The sequence below is a fragment of the Salarias fasciatus genome, unplaced genomic scaffold, assembly GCF_902148845.1.
Source record: "Salarias fasciatus unplaced genomic scaffold, fSalaFa1.1, whole genome shotgun sequence".
In the NCBI taxonomy this organism is placed as follows: domain Eukaryota; kingdom Metazoa; phylum Chordata; class Actinopteri; order Blenniiformes; family Blenniidae; genus Salarias; species Salarias fasciatus.
In genome coordinates, this window is record NW_021941273.1 from 62,747 (window position 1) to 86,235 (window position 23,489).

A 23,489-nucleotide genomic window follows, 5' to 3' on the forward strand; every position below is an offset into this window, starting at 1 on the left:
CTTTGTGCTGAACCAAATATTTTTATTACTTCAAGAGAATCAAATTAATTGAGTCCAATTACTTAAGTGGAGCATGAACATGTTTAAACAGCATTATTAAACGAACCGAACATCTTCTTTGAGCATTGCAAGGCACCTCTGAAATGAACTGTGGAACATAAGCGTTGAGGCTCCATGACAGAACAGACCTCATGGGTTAAACGTCACAAATGCAAAGAAAACACACAAAAAAGACAGTTTGCATCTTAAATCCAGGCTTGTGTGGTGACCACAGTTTCAGTGGGCCGCCACAGCGGGCCTCTGCTCTTCAGCTCGCGGTTCATCTGGCACCAGACACACGGGTAACACCAGAAGATGTTACAGCAGTCGTTGCAGCACGAGCCCTGCGGGACAGAGGTGAGATAAGCTGGAGTCACATGACGATGGACACGAACCTGGAGCTTCAGTTCTCTGCCCCAGTAAATGTCAAATAAAATACATCTATGATGCTGACGTTTTCACTTAAACGAATAAAAGTTTCTGGAAGTGTAGATCTGTGTTTGCTTCATTTATTTCCTGAAGGCACTGGTGGTGTAAACAGACTGAGATAAGCGTCAGAAATTCACTGCTGACAAGCTTTCGGCCTTACAGGGATGGCGTAGCGCTCTCTGATGGAGGAGCGGAGGACGCAGGACACCACGCAGCAGAAGTCCAGGCACGGCATGAGGCAACACCAGCCGTGCTTACTGGCAGTCTGGCACTGCATGCACGGGAAACACCAGAAACCACAGCAACCTGCAGGCAGAGAAGCTCATGAGCTCAGAAATTTACTGGTTTGATGATGACTCAGCTCAGACTGAACTTAAACCTGGAGTACCACAGGGTTCTGTGTTAGGGCGTTTTACTTTTCACAATATACATGTTTTGTATAGGGAATATTATCAGGAAACACTCCACTTACTTCCACTGTTATGAAGATCAACAAATCTATTCATCTATGAAGCCAGATGACACTGATCAGCTTGTGAAACTACAAGTTCTTTTTTTGGCCAAAAACATCTGACAGTAAGTCTGTCTTGCAAAACAAATCGGGTACAGCTGTACTCTTCTAAAGTGTGAGAATTATTTTCTTTGCAGTGACAAAGCCATATAAAATAAAGCGCTGTTGTGCCACAGTTAGTTTTTCAAAGGTTTCAGATGAAGCCGAGAATGATTAGAAGAGATTCCAGTTTGATCAGACATTTTGTAAATTCAGACACAATACTGCAGACATCAATCCATAAACGTTAAACATTATGCATGAAGCAAAAGTATGGAAAAGGGTAGAAGATAGGCACCTATCACACATCGGTGAAATCTCTGGATAATATATATTACGTATGCAGCTTTTGTTTTGAGTAGTGAAGAATCTGGGAAACAGTCTTCTCATTATTGTCTGGTTTGTAAGGATTGGAGCTAAAGGATTTTTATAGATGACTTTAACTCCAATGAATTTAGCTCCAAGACTGAATCTATTAAGAACTTCAAATAAATAACACCACTCAATCTGGTCAAATGCCTTCTGAGTCTCAAATGCTACTATAACCAGATCAGTAGATGGGCCCCTGTTTACATTTATAATAATAAATAGATGTCAAAATTAAAAGTGAAACTCTTATTAGGTATAAACGCCATAGGTGAAAGTAAGCCGGAACGCACCGGAACGCCGTGCTGGTAAGAAATATACTGGCCTCTTCTACAGGAACGCCCCGGAACGCCTCTGAAAAGCAACTTTCACTCATGCATATAAAGCGAGCCCTTTCTTTTTTCAAGCAAATCTTACCGAAATAAGTGTAAAATTGATGAATACATAAAACTCCTCTCCAGACTACATCTTCTGTGACGTGTTGAACAAGGTTAATGCGCCTGACGAGCACTGGAGCACTCGCTTACCATGACAGGTTGCAGCTTGTAGCGGCAGTCTCTCGCTGTAGCGTAACGTTAATCCAATGTCCACTGTTGTGTGTTTTTTGCAGACAACAGGGTAGTCACTTTTGCAAAATAAACAAAACATAAATCCACAAGTAATAAATTGTGAGGGTTCACGCGTCGTAAAATATTCTCCATCTCTCTGTCATGCGAGCAGCATCACTCCTTCCGCAAACAAGCACACGTGGAAATGAGGTAAACTCAATGCGTTCATTTCATTGGATGGCTGGTTGCCTAGGTGATGTAAGGACACTCCCCCCGTCCCCGTCTCAAGAGACAACCAGGACAGGTCAAAAATGCAAAGAAAAATTTAAAAAACCATTTAACTAAAAACAACATACTGTATATTATATATTGTATATATTGTTGCTGCGGCAGGCGCCACCGGGGGCCGCCATACTGTTTGGTGCCGCAAGGCATCATGGGAGGGGATTGTTCGGGCCGTTTCAAGATGTATTTTGTGTTAAAATGTGTTAAAATGTACTTCGCTTTGTTGTAGGTGTGTTAAGTTATTGTTTTTCTATGTGTTGATGCCGTTTTTCCGGTGTTTTTCTTGTTAAGTTTCATTTACTTTATGTTGGACCAACAGTGAGAAGGGTCGGTGTGAGAGTGATATGGCCTCTATGCCAGCATTGTTTTGTGTGAGTGACAAACTCCCAGTGTATATAAGTATTTACAACAATAAAAGCTTTGAATGAGCTAAAGAGCAGCAGTCCTTGTCGATTGCCTCCATCGTGAAGAGGTCACTGTCGCTGTCACAATATGTATTATATTTAAACATTCTAAACAACATTCAAATAATTAAAAAAGCCTTATGCTTTCAAGGATGTAAAAAAAGAGCAGGATTTGTCAATATCTGTCTTGTATGATGCTCGCAGGCGTTGCGCACAAACTAAAACATTTTTTTGAGTTGCACAGTTCCTGCAAGAATCTTATCTTACTTTCACCCCTGCAGAGCACCATCACAGAGCAGCATCTCGGTGGTGATTTGGCTTAACTTTAAAACGCTCACAATGTCGGAAAAAAAAAAACAGAACTTCAGACAAGGCAAAGATGATCCAAAAAAATGTCAAATGCAAGTTGTGTCCTTTTCAGCTCTCGGCGCTCATGGCTCGGGTGAAAAATAGAATGAAGCGGAGCGGGCGCGCTGCCCACCGATGCGCGTTGTGTCAGAAATGTTAATAACATTGGAGGCGATCACAAACTCCGTGCGCGTGGCATGTGGCGCTTCCGTGCGCGCGCGCGGCACTTCCGCGTCCAGTGCGTTCGCTCCCAACGGAGCTCCTCCAATGGGGTGGGAGCTGGGCGGAGCCTTGGGGAGATGCTATATTCGTGCTACATGCTAGTTTTCCAAGATCATCGACCCGAGCTTGAAAGCGAGGGGTGGCCATTTGAATGAGATACATTTTTTTAAATACTGGTTAAAATGATCTTTATGACCCGATAGGAAGCAATTCATAGCGTGTTCTTAAAGTAGTTTGGAAAATATCCGCTATCTACAGCAGGAGTAAAACGGGACAAACAGCAACCAATAGTCTTGACGGGACACCTTTTTTTAAACCAATCAAATCCCTTCGCCGTTCGACCTGCCCCCTGCGCGTACATGTCAATGGCGTGCCCTGACCCTGGTTCAGTGCGCGCGTAGAAGGACGGAGCGTCGTTGCAGAATGGCGGAGAAGAATGTTTGGGGCTTTACTAACCGGTGAGTGCGCCATAACTTGGAGTAGTCCAAATAAAGAAAAATGAAGAAACGAAGCGCTGAGGACAGGTTACGCCAGGGACGCACTGGACGCAAAAGCGCTGCGCGAACTGCGCGCACCGCGCACTGCGCACTGCGCGCACCGCGCACACGTCTCCGCTCCCAACGGAGCTCCTCCAATGGGGTGGGAGCTGGGCGGAGCCTTGTGGAGATGTTACATTCGTGCTACATGCTAGTTTTCCAAGATCGCCAACCCTAGCTTTAACTGTTGAATTAAATAGATCACAAAATTAAAGTTCTCATACGTTTTATTTTAGTTTTTTTTATTTATTTTTTTGCTTTTTCTGTGCAACATTTGAACTTCATGAAGACAAAGGAAGAGTTTGTAGCCTCCAGTGAGACGACTGGATGTTTGGAGACTCTCCTTTGTCTGAAGTTCTGCACTTTTTCTTCTCTCTATATTTCTGGTGTTTTGTTGCTGCCTGTTTTTTTGCTCTTTCTCCATTTCTTGTGCTTCTTTCCTGCCTGTTTTTTGCTCTCTCTCTATTTCTTGCGTTTCTTTGCTAACTGTTTTTCTGCTTTCTCTTCTTCCTTCTTCATCTTGGCCTTCTCCCGGTTGCCCATGGCGGCGACTTTCTGCAGCTTGTTGTTCTCGTCACTGAGAACCTGAATTTCCCGCCGTATTTTGTCGACGCTCTGCTTCCAGGTCTTCTCCTTCTCGATCCAGACCTCCTCTGCTTCTTTAGACCGTTTCAGCAGCTGTTCTTTCTGCTGAACAGTCTCTTCTCTCGCCTTCATCTCTCTCTGCAGCTGTTCTTCAAGAGCCTTGTTCTTTTTCTCCCACTCCTCTTGACTGAGCTGCATCTTGGTCTCCGTCTTGGTCTGGTTTGTCCGGCTGTCCAGGTTGGTCTGCGTGAACGCTGCCTTCTGGGCCTTGAGGCTGGTGGCTGCAGCATCCCTCTCGGCTTTGAGAAGCCTCAGCTCCTCTTTGTGTTTCTTCCGCAAAGCAGACATTTCCTCAGCCGCCCGCTTCTCCTGAGTGGCCTGGCGGTCCTCCCACTCCCTGGTGGACTCCTTCAAAGAGTTCCTCATGGACTCTATTTCTTGCTTGAGGTTCTCTGTGGTTTTCTCGTATGTCCGTCGTAGAGCATCGCTCTGTGCGTTCAGCTCCTCATTTTTTGTTGCCATCGCTGCCTTCTGGGCCTTGAGGCTGGTGGCTGCAGCATCCCTGTCTGCTTTGAGGAGCCTCAGCTCATCCTGGTGTTTCTGCCTCAGAGCAGACATTTCCTCAGCCGCCCGCTTCTCCTGAGTGGCCTGGCGGTCCTCCCACTCCCTGGTGGACTCCTTCAAAGAGTTCCTCATGGACTCTATTTCCTGCTTGAGGTTCTCTGTGGTCCTCTCATATGTCCGTCGTAGAGCATCGCTCTGTTCATTCATCTCCTCATGCTTTGTGGCCATCGCTGCCTTCTGGGCCTTGAGGCTGGTGGCTGCAGCATCTCTATCTGCTTTGAGGAGCCTCAGCTCGTCCTGGTGTTTCTGCCTCAGAGCAGACATTTCCTCAGCTGCCTTCTTCTGCTGTGCGGCCTGATGGTCCTCCCACTCCCTGGTGGACTCTTTCAGGCGCGTCTGCAGAGAGGCTATTTCCTGCTTGAGGTGCTGCGTGGTCTTGTCATATCTCTGTTGGAGAGCATCTGTCTGTGCGTTCGTCTCCTTGTGTTTTGTGGCGAACACTTCCTCCAGGTCAGCCTTGGATTTGTCGATCTGCCGGTTCAGTGCCTCCTTTTCATCCTGCAGCTTGTGTTTCTCCTCCTCAAGGCTCTTGAAGCGGTGCTGGAGGTCAATGTTCTGCTCGACCTTCTCATTACTGAAGGTGCGGTAGTAGCATAAGGCCTCACGCAGCTCCTGTTTGATTTTAAACATGAAAAATAAAAATAAAACAATGAATAAAATGGAACTGGAAAGTTTACATGTTTGAAAAACATAAGCTTATTACTTTCTGGTTTTCTATGAGTTTGTGTGGTCTACTACTAAATATTTTTCTTGGAATGTTTTTAAAACTGTTGCAGTAAAGAAATTACCTTAACTCCTGGGGAACTATGGCCGGTCGCCTTCTCCTTTCTGTCCTCAGCTGCCCGCTTCTCCTCTGCGGCCCGGAGGTCCTCCAGCTCCCTGGTGGACTCCTTCAGGGTCATCTTCAGAGAGGCGATTTCCTGCTGGAGGTTCTCTGTGGTCGTCTCATATGTCTGTTGGAGGGCGTCTCTCTGTGCGATCAGCTCCTCATTTTTTGTGACCAACGCTGCCTTCTGGGCCGTGAAGCTGGTGGCTGCAGCATCCCTACCTGCTTTGAGGAGTCTCAGCTCCTCCTGGTGCGTCTGCTGCAGAGCATAGATTTCCTCAGCCACCCGCTTCTCTTTTGCGACCTCGCGGTCCACCCACATCCTGCTGGAGTCTTTCATGGACGTCCCCAGGGAGGCGATTTCCAGCTTGAGGTGCTCTGTGGTCCTCTCATGTCTCTCTTGAAGAGAACCTGTCTGTGCAATGAGCTCCTCATTTTTGGTGACCAGCGCTGCCTTCTGGGCCATGAAGCTTGTGGCTGCAGCATCTCTCTCTGCTGTGAGGCGCTTCAGGTCATCCTCATGCTTCTGCTGTAGAGCAGAGATTTCTGCAGCAGCCCTCCTCTGTTCTGCAGCCTGGCGGTCCTCCCACTGCCTGGTGGACTCTTTCAGAGTCATCTTCAGAGAGGCTATTTCCTGCTTGAGGTGCTCAGAGGTCCCCTCATATCGCTGTTGGAGAGCGACCTTCTGTGCGTTCAGCTCCTCATGCTTTGTGGCTAACACTTCCTCCAGGTCAGCCTCGGATTTCTCCACACAGACCTTCATGTCTGTGACCTCCGTGTAATTTTTACTTACCTCTGTGTGGAGGTTCATACCCTGCTTGTATTTGGAGTGGAGCACATTGGTCAGGTGGGAGAACTGCTCTTTGAGCTGGTGCAGCATGCTGTGGGCCGTTTCAGCGTCGTTCTTGTATATTTCCAACGCTGTTTTCAAGATCGGAACCTCCTCCTGCATTGCCCTGAGGAGCTGGTCCTTCTCCTCGAGCTTGGCCTCCATCTGCTCTTCTCTGGACTTAAAGGTGTTGATCTGGCGGTTCAGCGCCTCCTTTTCGTCCTGCAGCTTCTGTTTTTCCTCCTCAAGGCTCTTGAAGCGATGGTGGAGCTCAACGTACTGCTCGACCTGCTTGTTACCGAATGTTCGGTAGTAACGTAAGGCCTCCTGCAGCTCCTGTTTGATTTTGAACATGGAAAACAAAAACAAAACAATGAATAAAATGGAACTGGAAAGTTTGCATGTTTGAAAAGGAGTAGGACAAAGCATAAGCTTATTACTTTCTGGTTTTCTACGAGTTTGTGTGGTCTATTACTAAATATTTTTCTTGGAATGTTTTTAAAACTGTTGCAGTAAAGAAATTACCTTAACTGTTGACGACCTGTGGGCGGTCGCTTTCTCCTTTCCGCTCATGATGCTTGCTGTGCTATGAGCTTGCTGTGTTAAACCCTCGCTGTGCTAAAAACTCGCTGTGCTAAAAGCTCGCTGTGCTAACCTCTCGCTGTGCTAAACTCTTGCTGTGATAAACTCTCGCTGTGATAAACTCTCGCTGTGATAAACGCTCGCTGTCTCGCTGTGGGAACACCTGGTTCTTCGCTCTCCTCTGTTCTGTGTCAAGACACGGACTGAGTGACATGCAGTAGAACTCTGGCCTGATATCCCCTGAGTTCACTTTGATGCTGTGATGTCATCACAGCAGAAGAAGAGGCAAGTTGCTCGGTGCCATGGCAACCAGTGACATCATCACGTTGGAAACCCCAGCAGAATATCAGCCTCCATGTAAGGTAGAATTTAATTTTTCCTAATATTTTAATCTTAATCAACGTTCTAAATTATCTATCCAGCCATTCATTTTAGTATGAGGATCTTTACTGCTCTTACCAACTGATAATAAAGGTAACACAGAAAAAAACTTCATTCAAAATAGTTTTCCTGCTGCTAACGTTGTAGAAAAATTCTGCATAACTCAGTGTTTATGTGATCTTGATCTTTGTTCAACTCTGTAGAGAGACAGTTTGACTAAACATCGTAAATCTAATTTTCCTGAGTGAATCATGTCAAATGGATCAAACATATCTGCAGCGCCGAACTCAATGCTGTTGGAAAGGCCTCATATTTTCAGAACAGGTTAATGTGATAACATTTCTCATGAAGGCCATCACAAGAACAAGACATATTGATGTAGAATGACATTTTCTCATTGGACAGGCTATCTATTAAATGTGTAGAGCACAGACTCCTCTCTGACTAGTTTATTTTGAATCCTATGCAATGTAAATTGCTAGATTTTTGTATGATTATCAGATCAGATTTAACCAGAAGATGCGGCATCATGAATAAATTCAACATTCTGTCATGTCCTTGCGGAGTAATTCCGGTAAAAATAAAAGCCTGGTCGACGTTGCGGCCGCCACCGCTTCAACATGAGGAACCAATCACTTGCCTGGGTTTCGCTCCCGCTCCCTCCTTCACGTCGCCACGAGGCAGCAGGGCGATGAGCTGAGAGTAACGGATATCTGTATAGGAACATTTCCTTTCCCCCCACCAGCCCCCCACCAGCCCTGTGTGTGTTTAATGAAGCATTAAACATACACAGGAGAGCCTCCTGTGAGAAGCTGTGTTCTCATTTCTGCTTCCTGTAAACTTGCACATCCCATAAAATGTATTCAAAACCGTCCGCAGGCTCGCGAAAGTCTGAAACCCGGATTCTCCAAGTCCCCGAAGCCAAAAACCAAAGCAGTTGACAATTAACCATAAAAATAATTATCGGGTCTCATTAATGGGAGGAAAATAAAACTTTCAACAGCATTTACCAAACAGAAAGCAAAGTTTTTACCCAGATCGCGCTGGATGTACAGCTGCAGGCTGATATATGGCTGTGAACCGCCGGCCCTTCCAAACACTCTAATTACAATCTTGGGATTCGCTGCCAGCTGAGAAGAAATGCTTGGAAAAACGGCGCAGAATGACTTGTTGGGCCGTAAATCATGTCGTGCTTCTCACATGTGGATTTCTTTTTGACTTTTCTATTGTTGTGTGTCTGGTTGTTGTGTTACTCAGTGAAGCAGGTGAGTGAAAGCAAACATTCAGCTGAGCATTAAAGAAAGAAGCGTTTCCTCCCGCTGGCTGTCTGAGTCAACTTGCTGAACTTGAAACGCACACTGGCAGACAGGGTGGTTAAAAACACATCGACAGCGATGGTTAGAATGGCACCTGAGGCGTGCTTACCTGCCAGAGCTGCATGGACATGACCATTCCCAGCTTGGCCTCTGGCAGGAGGGTGCAGACCGGGTTCTTACTGGGCAGCTCCACCACCTGGATCTGTGGAGAACAGGGCCGTTAGGTCTGAAACGTCACTTTCCTTTCAAACTTCAAGCTTTACCTCCAAAGTGATGGAGGGATCCTGAACGCCCGTTACAAATACGTTCAATATGTCTTCTGAGATTAGATTTTTCTTTAAAAAAGCAGCAACATAAACGTGTTGCTGTTTGCAGATCGATTGCCGGTACAGTGCCATCTATTAGAGCCGGCGGCCACCTTTCAGTGTATGATAAATCCTCCTGAGTGGAGTTTTCCTGCACACACTGGCTCTGATTTGGGTAAAAACACACTCTGGCTCATGAAGCCAGTGATAAAGACTGTGTGTGTGTGTGTGTATGTGTGTGTGTACCCACAGCTCATTCCTTTCACTTCCTGTGTACTGATGATCCACATATTCATCCTCATTAGGACTCAGATTATTGGTTCCATGACCAGTGGCCAGCGTTCTGCCTGCAGCTCTGAATCATACTATTGTGCTTCATGCAGGGTTTCTTGCAGGGTTTGATTGATGTGGGTGTTTCTCTCGTGTGATAAGCATCTGTCTCGGCCAGTCGTGCCTGTGGAATGGGGCGGAGAGGCCAGATGACAAACCGGGCCGCGGCCTGTTGTGGTTCGGGCCTTTTAATGGGCGTGTCGGTGTGTTTCTGTCTGTGTCTGTCGGGACAATGGCATTATTGAGGTGCTGGGAGTCACAGGCGCCCCGATGCCTGGCCCGCCGGGCCGGGGTTAGCGGAGGCACGTTGTCCTGGATCAGGTGACCGCTCTGTCCCTTTCAAGTGTGGCTCCTCCGCAGCGGAGCCAGTAACATGAATCTGGGGGCAATAAAAGATGGCTGAATAGTTGGCTGCCCTCTCCCCATCCCACCTCGCGGCTCAAACACTGCACCCACACAGAAATCGACTGAGACAGACAGAACTATGATTTCATTTCTCTGCACAATCAAAAGTGAGATTTCTCATTTTGCCCCAACATACGATGACTAAAAGTATAAATATTCATCTTCATTTACCATCTGAAGCTGTATTAGGAGGCAGGAACATGCTTGGTGGTTTTTGGCCAAATTCAACAATCAGGCCTCATTAAAGCTGCGTGTTGTTTTTAACAGACTCAGTCAGTGTCACGTGTCATCACCCAGAGCCAAAACTGACTGACAAACTGCCGGTCATTGATATTTAACCCCTGTTGTTGCATGCTGACTCATGATAGCTGATTTATGAAGGATGGCATTCAGTCAGATAGCTGTTTGACAGTTTATGACTACAAAATATGTGCTTGAAGATCAGGTTGACCTGCAACACATGTCCTGATTCTACTTGACCGGATTTATTCTACCATCAGCTCAAAAGTAAGATTTTTATTCAAAATAACGCAAAAAAAAAAAAAAAATCTGGATGTTGTTGTACGACTCATTCAAGACTAAATCTGTCCCTTCAATGATTTAATTTTTTAAATATCTTTGCAACTTTCTGACAAATTCTGGCAGGTGAAGATAACATTATTAATAACCTGTGGAGGGCGTAACCTTGCATTTGCCAACAGTCGGCTGGGATCAGCTCCAGCTGTGGGCCTAACTTGGATGAAGACAGCTCCAGAAGATGGATGGACAGATTATTAATAAGATATCAATCTCCACACTAAGTGAAATTCCTGAGGAATGACTCAAATCTCGCAATTTAGACAAACTTGAAAAATATTTCTCAACATTCTCAACCCTTACGTACGACATGACCCCGGTGGGGATGGAGGAAGCTCAGTCTCCTCTTTGACCCACTGACCTCTTCCGTCTGTTGGCCTGGATATGCCAGCAGGGAGGCGCACAATCCGATTTTGCGCAGAGCACCATAGGTGAAAGTAAGCCAGAACGCACCGGAACGCCGTGCCAGGAAGAAATATACTGGCCTCTTCTACAGGAACGCCCCGGAACGCCTCTGAAAAGCAACTTTCACTCATGCATATAAAGCGAGCCCTTTCTTTTTTCAAGCAAATTTTACCAAAATAAGTGTAAAATTGATGAATACATAAAACTCCTCTCCAGACTACATCTTCTGTGACGTGTTGAACAAGGTTAATGCGCCTGACGAGCACTGGAGCACTCGCTTACCGTGACAGGTTGCAGCTTGTAGCGGCAGTCTCTCGCTGTAGCGTAACGTTAATCCAATGTCCACTGTGGTGTGTTTTTTGCAGACAACAGGGTAGTCACTTTTGCAAAATAAACAAAACATAAATCCACAAGTAATAAATTGTGAGGGTTCACGCGTCGTAAAATGTTCTCCATCTCTCTGTCACGCGAGCAGCATCACTCCTTCCGCAAACAAGCACACGTGGAAGTGAGGTAAACTCAATGCGTTCTTTTCATTGGATGGCTGGTTGCCTAGGTGATGTAAGGACACTCCCCCCGTCCCCGTCTCAAGAGACAACCAGGACAGATCAAAAATGCAAAGAAAAATTTAAAAAACCATTTAACTAAAAACAACATACTGTATATTATATATTGTATATATTGTTGCGGCGGCAGGCGCCACCGGGGGCCGCCATACTGTTTGGTGCCGCAAGGCATCATGGGAGGGGATTGTTCGGGCCGTTTCAAGATGTATTTTGTGTTAAAATGTGTTAAAATGTACTTCGTTTTGTTGTAGGTGTGTTAAGTTATTGTTTTTCTATGTGTTGATGCCGTTTTTCCGGTGTTTTTCTTGTTAAGTTTCATTTACTTTATGTTGGACCAACAGTGAGAAGGGTCGGTGTGAGAGTGATATGGCCTCTATGCCAGCATTGTTATGTGTGAGTGACATGCTCCCAGTGTATATTAGTACTTACAACAATAAAAGCTTTGAATGAGCTAAAGAGCAGCAGTCCTTGTCGATTGCCTCCATCGTGAAGAGGTCACTGCTGCCGTCACAATATGTATTATATTTAAACATTCTAAACAACATTCAAACAATTAAAAAAGCATTATGCTTTCAAGGATGTAAAAAAAGAGCAGGATTTATCAATATCTGTCTTATATTGTGGCTTTGCGCACAAACGAAAACATTTTTTTGAGTTGCACAGTTCCTGCAAGAATCTTATCTTACTTTCACCCCTGGCAAACACCATGGAAGGTCTGTGGATTACATCCACCTTAAACATTAAAGCAGGTGTGTCAAACATTTGAGTCCAACCTGGTCTAAACAGAACGCATATATTCAATGTTTTAAAGAAATAGCTGATGTTTCTAGAATAGCAGTCATGTTTTTAGCTGTTTTGAGGGTAAAAAAAATGACACATTTGACTGATATATTGCATTTTGTAACCACATTGGAGCTGTGGTTGATTGTAGGTTAACACACTCAACATGTTGAAAGGATCTGGGTCAGATAAGAGAGTGTTTCAGTTCAGAGAGCAGCAGGTGGCAGCAGCATCCTCTCACTTCATCTGCTTCATTATTGCAACTCTAAACAGGTTTTCTCTGTCAGTTCACACAGAAGACAGTAAATTGTACACATTTACTGAAAGCAATCTTTCTCCAAAGGATTCCTGTTATATTTAGATACAATGAGCTGGCTTTGTGTGTGGATACTTGTTGATCTGAAACAACCATTAAACAATCTTTTCTTTCCTTTTGAGTCTTGTGCTTCTGAAATAGAAACGTTAGAAACAGTTTGGATGTTTATAACAACATTTTCTGATGTGCTCTTATTATTTCATTGGAAATGGAATGTATTCCTGTCATTTTTACCAGGTAAAATTAGACTTTAACTATCCATCAATCATATAAGGATCATTGACTTTGAACATGATTCTGATCACATAAACTGAATCATTTGCATTTATCAAAGGAGACAGGTTACATTCTGTACAAGCAAATAATTCATAAAGGCTGTAATAATTCCAAAACTGTTCAGTAAAAATAAATGCAGATAGATTGCACATAACAAAAAAATAAAGTATATTGGTGTATCCATTTATCTCTATCCAGCTTTCTCCAGTTCAGACTTGCAGGAGTGTATCTCTGTTAACTCAGAGTGAAGGGCCAGGTAAAACCACACTAAATCACTGCTCTATCACAGAGCAACAAAGATGGACTAATGGGCAATTTACAGCCACAAATCAGACACAAATGTATGTTTTTCTGGTCTGTGAGAGTAAGCCGGAGAACCCACACACTTTATCTCTGAAACGACTATTGATCTATTGATACTGAAACAAAAGGAGTGAGTAATTGAAGTTCAGACTCTTTGCGTGCTGTGGTGGGAGTGAGTATGGCTTTAAACCTCCCCTCAGTGCAGCTCTTAGCTGTGGTCGGTTCATTCTGCCACTTCCTCGCCTCAGTTTGAATTCAGGTCAGCCCAGATGCTGCAGGGCAAATTTATCAAGTAGTCCTGAGTGTTGCACCAGGACTGGTACCGATGGTGATTCACTCTAACAAATAGACGTCAGTAAAATTAGAACTGAACTGGAGCTCATCCAGTTCTCTTTTTTCATCATAAAAATGATGAAGCACAGGTGTAGCTGTAGAGAGACTTGTCTGCAATTTACTGCAAATTAAATTATTTATGTTGTGGATAAATAATACACAATTTTAAATGGGATGTCACCAAAATAAAAACTTTTTTGTGTGTTTCTCTCTTTGTGTTCATATCAAAGCAGAATTTATCCACGTGACGAGACTTTAAGAAGTGAAATTAAAGCGACAGCATGATATTTTTCTCACACTGACAGTTGAAACGTGACTGAAAAGAGCTTCTTTGTTACATTTGGATTCACAAATGCATTTAAAACAGAAGGAAAAGGTGTTGTAAAATGCAACCAACTGTGCTTGTGATAGTTCACACTGTGACAATATAATGTGTTTTTTTTTGTTATTTTGTTTGTTTTTTTCAGTTTGTCAGTATTGACGTGCATTAAAACCACCTCAGTTCCCACAGACTGTGGTTCCTGTTGATGGGTGGGATGCTCGGCCCAGCAGGTGCTGCAGCTTCACATGCAAGCTTTGGCAGCTCATTGAAACACTAAAAAAGTATGGATGATATTATAGGTCAAGCCGAAAGATTTATGGCCCCCCAATAAACCCCTCCCCTCACCATTTGTCCACCATTTGTCCAGCGTATGTCCACTGCGCATTTGTCCCCCCCCCCCCCCCCACCCCCACCCCCCCACTTCCTTCCGTCTGAGGTCTTTTGAAGTTTTTACGACGGGTTAGGTGTTGACACGTCTGAAGGGATGAGTCGGAGCCAGACAGACGGTTAGAGGGGGGTGAATTTATACTGTACTTAGAGATGGCGGAGAAACGTGTCATGAAGAGGTTATATTACAAGCCGAATCATCCTGGTAGTTTTGGCGGGGTAGAGCGGCTTCATAAAGCGGTTCAAGATGAGACGGGAAAGAAAGTCAGGGTGGAAGATGTGAAAGACTTTTTATCATCTCAAGACACCTATACTCTGCATAAACCGGCTAGGGTACATTTTCCAAGGAACAGAGTTTTTGTTACAAGACCTCTCAAACAATTTCAGGCAGGCCTTTGCGATAGACTGATGCAGGAAGAGAATTTTTCAACAAAAGTTTCAAGATTCTGATGAGGAAACACAACATCATACATTTTGCCACAGCCAGTGATCTAAAAGCCTGCGTGGTTGAAAGATTTAACCGAACGTTAAAGACCAGAATGTGGAGATATTTCACTGCTAAGAACACTAGACGGTACATGGAAGTCCTACCAGACTTAGTAAAAAGCTATAATAACACTTACCACAGCAGTATAAAAATGCGTCCGGTTGATGTGACTAAGGAAAATACCCGCCGTGTGTTTCACAATTTGTACGGTACGCCGACACCACGAGACAAGAGCAAACAAAAATCTAAGGTAGGATTTAAGGTGGGCGATGTTGTCAGAATATCCAAGTTGCGAGGGGTCTTCGATAAAAAATACGAACAGAGTTTCACGGACGAAGTTTTTACGGTGTCAGAATGCATTCCACGTACTCCGATGGTATATAAACTTAAAGATTATGACGGCGAAGTGATTGAAGGTTCATTCTATGAGCAGGAGCTTCAGAAAGTGGATATGGCTGGAGACAGGACATATCACGTAGAAGAAATTCTGAATAAACGTACTGTGAGAGGGGAAAAGCAGGTCTTGGTGCGGTGGAAAAACTGGCCTGAAAAATTCAACAGCTGGGTGAAGGCCGCAGATTTAAAAGATATATAAAAGCCTCAACCGCTTACACAGACCATCATTCCATCATGTACGGTTCGATGGATAAGGGGTTTTACATCACTCTACACTCCAACGCAAGCTTGGAAGTTTTCAAAGATAATAAGAGTGACAGTTTCCGTGTAGATTTAGCACAACACATTGACTTAATAGGAGAATGGGAGGTCGCTTTAACAGAGATTTCCTATCCACACACATGGTATAACGTACCTCATGAGAAGGCTTACTTTGACTGGAGGCGGAAGCCTCGAGAACCTGGGACAGAGAGCAAAGTTTCTCGTCATTATTTTCAGGGAGGACATTTCAACAGCGTACACCCATTAAAGTTGGAGCTGGAAGCCCAATTTAAAAAAGTCTATGCCGATATTGTTCCCGTATTTAATCACAACCTAAAGAAATTTGATTTCCTGGCAAGTGGTAAAATCCATGTATGTTTCTACCCACCTTTGGCGTACATGATCGGACTCAAAGCCGGAGAATGGTTCAATTTTGAGGAAAAGACAGCTCCCTATCCCGTAGATTTAAGGGCTGGTTTTTATCATCTTTACTGTTACAGCGATGTGGTTCGCCCGCAGTTGGTAGGGGACGTTTACGCTCCGCTTTTGAGAAGCGTTGAGATCCAGGGTACATTCGGAGAGTTTGTCACACAGCGCTTCAACCCCGCCTATTATTTACCAGTGGCCAAACAGCATATTGAAAATATCAAGGTCCAGATAAAAACGGATCAGAACAAACCAGCAAACTTCAGCTTTGGTAAATCTATTGTTACGCTTCACTTCAGACCCACAACCTGAAAACCAGTCTATATAACTCTTCAACCCGCAAAGATATCGCTCAGTACCAGACATCCTACAAGGGTAACTGTTCGTTGTGAGGTGTTGCTCCGATTTTTTTTATTATAAAACTGTATCACGGGGGAAAAAAAAGAAAAAAAAATGACACGGTTATACTCTAAACCTGACATTTACAGGTTTGTGAATTATTTTGAAAATCAGGTGGGAGGAGATTTACCAGGATTTAATGGAGCCCCTATGATGTACGGTAGAGGGATAGGGTCTATGTTTTCAAAATTATTTCGTTTTGTTACACCTCTGTTCAAGAGAGGATTCGCCATTGCGAGGCCTCATTTAAAATCGGCGGCTAAAAACATTGCTTCTGATGTTGTCGGACACGTCGTGAGACGCGTGACTCGGAACCAGGAACCGGAGGCAGAGGATCAGGCAGGATCGGGACTCATGCTTCTGGCACGCAGACCTGGAAAACGATCGCCGGGGCGTCTTTTAGCAACGCATAAAAAGCGGAAGACAAAAGGGAGCAAGAAATCAGTGCAGAGAAGAGCTCCAAAGAGAAGGAGGTCCGACGACATATTCTCCTAACCATGGCTCTTTTGCATACAAAATCACAAGAATGCACCATGTCAGAGCTGGACTTATTCGGTGCTCCGGCTACACAGTTTTCTATCGAGCAGAGTCAGTATCTGGAGGTTATGCCGATATCTGCGCTGACAGATGGTGGTCCCGTTGAATTTTTTATCCCCGGCGATGGGGATAGGTATTTGGATCTCGCCAACACCCTCCTTCATCTACGATTGCAGATTGTTAACGGGGACGGGACAAATCTGGCTCGGGATGCGGGTGTCGGGGTGATTAACTACCCCGTCAACACCATCTTCTCACAGGTGGATGTGACCCTGGGTGACAGACTCATTTCTCAATCCAGCGCTACTCATCCGTACAGAGCCATCATCGAAACCCTGCTGAACTTTTCAGACGCATCTCTGAAAAGCCAGTTCACAGCAGGTCTCTTTTACAAAGATACTTTTAGGGCTATGAATTCTATCAATATCGGAGCTGACGGTCCCAACAGAGGTCTGGTCGAGAGGGCGAAATTTAGTGCAGCTTCTAGCGAGTTTCACGTGATGGGCCCTCTACACGCCGACATTTTCTTTTGCGAACGGCTGTTATTAAACAGCGTAGACATACGGATCAAGCTGACCAGAGGCAGTGATGCGTTCTGTTTAATGGCTCCGAACAATTCTGATTTCAAATTAAAAATACTAGGCGCCTCTCTGTTTGTGAAAAAGGTCACAGTCTCCCCAGCAGTGCGTCTGGGACATGCAGCGGCCCTGATGAAAGGTAACGCGCTCTACCCGATATCCAGAATCAATGTGAAAACTTACTCGATTCCACAAAACTCGAGAGTATGCAATCAGGAGAATCTTTTCCTAGGCACGATGCCTAAATACGTGGTTCTAGGGTTGGTCAACCATAACGCATTTACTGGGCGGAGGGAAATGTGCCCATTCGATTTTCAACATTGCGATGTGGAATATCTAGCTCTCTGTCAGGACGGGAGACAGATCCCTTCAAAAGCTTTCCAGCCAAAAGCTGACTAAAGTTTGAGACATCTTGTTTTTTGCCCTCCTCAGCCAAAGCTACTATTTGAGGACTTATTTTTGTTAAACCCTGCCTGTCCCCACCTAGTGTGTTTTGTAGTCAACCCCATTCTCGGTATTGTCTTCTTCCCTGGAGAAGGGCTCCAGGTAAGACACCCCGGGGTCTACATTTCTGCACGTAGGTGACTTTCTGTATATACACACTAGGTAAGTGTGGGCGGCTGCCACGATCTTCTGTAGCAGGTAGGTAAGGTTCAGGCATAGTTAGTGAGTTAGGGCTAGTCACTGGTTAAGATAGTTAGGGTCACAGGGTCGAGGTGTAGGGGAAGTTTAGGGTTTTTGTGTTTAGTGGCACCGCCCACAGGGCCCTTCTCCTAACGTCCGCTTGCCCTCCATTAGCTCTCCCCATTTTTGCTGTTTGCCAGATTTTTTTGTTTAGGCTCATTAACGTTTTGTTGTTTAAAGCCTGCTGGCTGCATTCTGGCATTTTTGTTGTATCTTGTGAGTTTGTTTGTAACGTTGCTTCTGTTTAATTCTCTTTTGTTATATAAATTCCCTTTTCCTTTGGGGAAAAGGCCACCCAAACTCTTTTGTGCTGCACCTTGCTTCGTCCGCACACCACCTGAAGCATTTACATCAGCCAGTAGGCCTGCGCGTAAGCGTTGCGTTTCCCCCCCCCCCCCGCTCCTAGCTTGGCCATCTATAACATCTAAAGGGGGGGGAACGTAACATAGTGGGGGCTCGTCCGGGAAACTCTTATTTGTCCGGAGGTTTGTGTGTAGGTGTACTGTTGTGCCGTGGTTCTGGTGGTGCGGCGGCCTTGTTTTTGGTTGTTGCTATGGCGGAGTCCATTGTGCAACTGTTTATTGACACCCCGTCAGTGGATCTGTTGGATAGATGCCGTGTCACAGATTTACAGGCCATTGCAGAGCACTTTTCTATTCAACTGCCTAAGGGCTTGCTGAAGGTTGAGTTGAAGCAGCATGTCGAACAAGAGTTGGTGAAGGCTGGTGTACTTGTGGTGGTGCCTGAGGTGGTGTCTTCTGCTCCTTTCCCTGGGGTGGAGGAAATCTCCCCTGGTAGTGGTAGGCTCCCGCAGCCTGACCTGGAGTTGGAGGCTGATGCGCAGGCTTCGCCGGAGGTGATGGTTCCCCCGGTCGTGCCTGTTACTCCCGGCTTGTTGGCTGCCTCAGACGTTTTGGTTGCCCCTCCAGCAATCCCTCAGACCATGCCTCGGTTCAGCCCAGCCCGGTTGTCCCCTCCTGAGACGTCTGATAAAGCTCGGTTACGTCTCCGCATGGCTTCTCTTGAGTTGCAACACCGTGAGAGAGAGCGTAGAGAGAGGGCCGAGTATGAGCATAAACTGCAGCTCAGGAAGCTGGAGCTGGAGGCTGAGGTCCAGAAGAGGTGTGTGGAGATGGAGGAGAAGGTAGCTCTGGCTCATGCCAGAGTGTCGGGCAGTCGTACGCCTGAAGTCTCCAGCCCCTCGGCATTCGCCACAGCCGGCCCACCCGACCAGTTTGATGTGACCAAAAATATTTCTCTTGTTCCACCCTTCAGAGAGTCTGAAGTAGACTCTTACTTTGGAGTGTTTGAGCGTATAGCAGCAGCTCTTAGGTGGCCTGAGGAGATATGGCCGCTGTTGCTACACTGCAAACTCACTGGTAAAGCTCAAGAGGTTGTCTCTGCATTGTCTTTAGAAGACAGTTTAAAGTATGACAAGGTGAAAGCTACAGTGTTAAGAGCCTATGAACTGGTCCCAGAAGCATACCGACAGAAATTCCGTCAGCATAAGAAGGCCCCGAGTCAAACCTTTGTTGAATTTGCCCGTGAGAAGGAGCAATTATATGATCGGTGGTTACAGGCTAGCAAAGTGACAGACTTCGCTTCCCTTCGAGAACTCAACCTCCTTGAGGAATTCAAAAGTTGTGTCCCTGAGAAGTTTGTTGTATACTGTAATGAACAAAAAGTCACTACATTGTCCCAGGCAGCAGTACTGGCTGATGAGTTTGCTTTGACCCACAAAACTGTGTTCACATCACCTCGTGTGGAGACACGGAGAGTTGTCCCGCCTCCTGTACAGTGTGGTCCGTCTCAAGTCACTTCTGGTTCAAAAGGGACAGGTACTCGTGAGTGTTTCTACTGTCATAAAGTGGGACATTTAATTCAAGACTGTAGGAAACGCTTTCAGGCGGAGAAAAGGTCTCCCTCTTCACCCAACAGTAAAAAGCCTGTGGTGCTGGTCAAAACTAAACCTGTTGTTCGTGCACTTGAGGTACCTGGTGGGAGTGCTGACTCTCCAGATCCCAGTTATGCACCGTTCATATTCCCTGGGGCTGTGTCTTTATGTGACAGTTCTGAGGAAGTGCCCATTCGCATTCTGCGTGACACTGGAGCAGCGCAGTCAGTGATTCTAGCTGACGTGTTGCCCTGGTCAGAGGCTTCTTCCTGTGGATACAGTGTACTCTTACAGGGAATTGAAATGGGACATGTGCCGGTGCCACTACATTCTGTTAAGTTGCGCTCAAAGTTGATTAGTGGCCAGTTTAAGGTTGCGTTGCAGAGCTCTCTCCCTGTGAAAGGAGTGTCTTTAATCATGGGAAATGATATCGCCGGTGGGTTGGTGTCACCTGTGGTTGAAGTCTTTGCTCCTCCCAATAAACCGGCGTGTTTAGACACTCTGGGAGAAGATTTCCCATCTGCCTTCCCTGCTTGTGTGTTTACCCGTGCCCAGTCACGGAGGTTAGGGGAAGAAGTATGTGGATTAGAGGATACTGTGCTTTGTCCTTTATTCCAATCTGATGAAAAAGTGTCACCTTCCAGCCCTGTGAAGAACCAAGACTCGGTTAAGCAGGTGAAATCATTAACTGATGAGTTAGTGCTCCCAGTGACAGGTGATACTCTCAGAAAAGCTCAAAAGCAGGATCCTAGCTTAGCCAACTGTGTTTCTGCAGTGGTAAGCTCAGAAGAGGCTTCTAAGAAGAAGGTAGCCTATGTGATAGAGGATGGTCTTTTGTTGCGTACCTGGATGCCTAGGAAGGGTACGGACAGGGTTTTGGATTCTGTGAAGCAAGTTGTTGTCCCAAAGCCGTTCCGTGCTCAAGTGTTGGCGCTAGCCCATGACAGCCCCTGGTCCGGTCATCTAGGTGTCACAAAAACCTATGACCACATCCTTAAGCACTTCTTTTGGACGGGGTTAAAGAAAGATGTAGCTGCACATTGTAGGACCTGTCATACCTGCCAGATTGTGGGTAAACCTAACCAGGTTGTCTCCCCAGCTCCTCTCTGCCCAATACCAGTCATGGCAGAGCCGTTCGAACGCGTCATAGTGGATTGTGTGGGTCCACTGCCTCGAACAAAAGCAGGTAATCAGTTTCTCATAACAATTATGTGTGCCGCTACCCGTTTCCCTGAAGCCATTCCAGTACGCAAAATAACCGCTAAAGTTGTCATTGCTGTTCTCACCAAATTTTTCTCTACATTTGGCCTACCAAAGATAGTCCAGACAGATCAGGTTTCCAATTTCCTGTCAAAGTTGTTTTCCCAGGTTCTCAAAACCCTGAACATAACTCACAAAGTGTCAAGTGCCTATCATCCTCAGAGTCAGGGGGCATTGGAAAGATGGCACCAGACTCTGAAGTCCACCCTCCGCAAGTACTGCTTGGACACCAGCAAGGACTGGGATGAAGGTATTCCCTTTGTGTTGTTTGGTCTCCGTGAAACTGTGCAGGAATCCCTTAAGTTTAGTCCTGCAGAGTTGGTCTTTGGACATACGGTGCGAGGCCCATTGAAAGTTTTGAAAGAGGAAATGATCTCCACAGATCCAGCTCCAAGAAGGGTGCTGGATTATGTCAGCAAAGTGAGAGAGCGATTGCATCAAGCTTGTGCCTTAGCTAAGGAAGCGTTGTCATCTTCCCAGGAAACCATGAAGACTCGTTATGATAAAACAACTGTTCCACGAGTTCTCCAGCCAGGTGACAAAGTTTTGGTGCTGTTGCCAGTCCCTGGTTCTGCCCTGTCTGCCCGCTTCAGTGGTCCATACGTGGTGGAGGAAAAACTCAGTGACACGGACTATGTGATACAGACGCCCGACCGGAGACGTCAGACCAGAGTGTGTCATATTAACATGCTTAAACTGTATCTCACTAGAGGTGGAGAGCCTTCTCGTGGTGGTCCTGTTCCTGTGTTGAACGTCACCGCTCATGTTGATGCTGATGATGGCCTTGACCTGCGGACTCAGCCACAGCAGTGCGCTAGGTTAAGTAACTCGGAGGTGTTAAACTCTCTCCGAGAACATTTAACCCACTTAAGTAAAGTGCAGCAGGATGATGTGGTGAAACTTATTGACTCGTATCCCAGTTTGTTTTCAGATGTGCCCACACGCACTTCAGTTCTGTCCCACAACATAAATGTTCATGACGCAGCGCCGATTAAGCAGCATGCCTACCGAGTGAACCAAGGTAAACGTAAGATCATGCAGCAGGAGGTTGCGTACCTAGTAGAGAATGGTTTAGCCATTCCCAGTACTAGTCCATGGAGCTCCCCCTGTTTGCTGATTCCTAAACCTGATGGTACCAGCCGGTTTTGCACAGATTATCGCAAGGTAAATGCAGTCACAGTCCCTGACTCTTTTCCTTTGCCCCGCATCGATGACTGTGTAGACACTGTTGGAAATGCTGTTTTCGTCACTAAATTGGATTTATTAAAGGGTTACTGGCAGGTTCCACTAACATCTAGAGCTTCTGACATCTCTGCCTTTGTAACTCCTGACAATTTTCTCCAGTACACAGTGATGGCATTCGGCATGCGCAATGCTCCAGCAACCTTCCAGCGTCTCGTTAATACAGTTGTAGGTGATGTCCCGAACTGTACCGCCTACATAGACGACCTAGTCATCCATTCTACTACCTGGACAGAGCATCTGACATCGCTGAGGGCAGTTTTCCAGCGGTTGGCCGATGCCCAGTTGACGATCAACTTGGCTAAATGCGAGTTTGGAAAGGCCACAGTCACATACCTCAGGAGGGAGGTAGGCCGTGGTCAGGTGAGACCAATAGCAGCAAAGATCTCTGCCATTGCTGACTTTCCTGCTCCTGCAACCCGTAGACAGTTGCGCCGATTCCTTGGTATGGCTGGCTACTACAGAGGATTCTGTCGTAACTTTGCTACTGTTGCAGCTCCCCTCACTGGTCTGTTGAGTCCCTCTGTGCCATTTCACTGGTCTGGTGAGTGCCAATCTGCATTTGAGTCCATCAAAACACTGCTGTGTAGCTCTCCTGTTCTGTGTGCTCCAGATTTTGCACGACCTTTCAAGCTGCATGTGGATGCAAGTGCTGTTGGTGCTGGTGCTGTTCTTGTTCAAGAAGATGCCGAAGGAATTGATCACCCCGTCTGTTTCTTTTCCCGCAAGTTCACCCAGGCCCAGACCAGATATTCCACCATCGAGCAGGAGACGCTAGCTTTACTTCTAGCGCTGCAGTATTTTGAGGTGTATCTTGGCTCCAGTCCATTTGAGATTGAGGTTTTCACTGATCATAATCCCCTGGTGTTCCTGAACCGCATGTATAACCATAATCAGCGCCTCATGCGCTGGGCATTAATGGTTCAGGGTGTGCCGCTGGTTGTACGCCACAAGAAAGGTTCGGAGAATGTGGTCGCTGATGCCCTTTCTCGGGCCCACTCTTAGGTAAGCTATTGAACTTTGCTTATTATTATATTCATAATTACCTTACATATATTGTCAAGGTGATTTTTGGTTATAGAGATAACCTAGAGGGGTCCTGGATCTTGTATTTATCACAAACCCACGGGGTTGCTCTTAAGGGTGGGGGT

General features: G+C 45.8%; 1 protein-coding gene across 1 annotated transcript; it reads right to left on the bottom strand.

The window, feature by feature from the left end:
* Positions 1-23,232, bottom strand: LOC115384664 (cornifelin homolog B-like). Its single transcript, XM_030086907.1, has 4 exons — positions 23,227-23,232; positions 12,509-12,515; positions 629-774; positions 1-383 (listed from the first exon to the last, which is right to left on the bottom strand). The coding sequence occupies exons 1-4, from the start codon at positions 23,227-23,229 to the stop codon at positions 246-248; spliced, it is 294 nt and encodes a 97-aa protein (XP_029942767.1). The 5' UTR covers positions 23,230-23,232; the 3' UTR covers positions 1-245.
* Positions 23,233-23,489: the final 257 nt, after the last annotated feature.

What these genes read in the sequence shown, in the direction of transcription:
- LOC115384664 (XM_030086907.1), bottom strand. An exon ending in GAGAGCGCTACGCCATCCCT is followed by an intron (nt 384 to 628) that starts GTAAGGCCGAAA and finishes TCTGTCCCGCAG; the next exon opens with GGCTCGTGCTGCAACGACTG.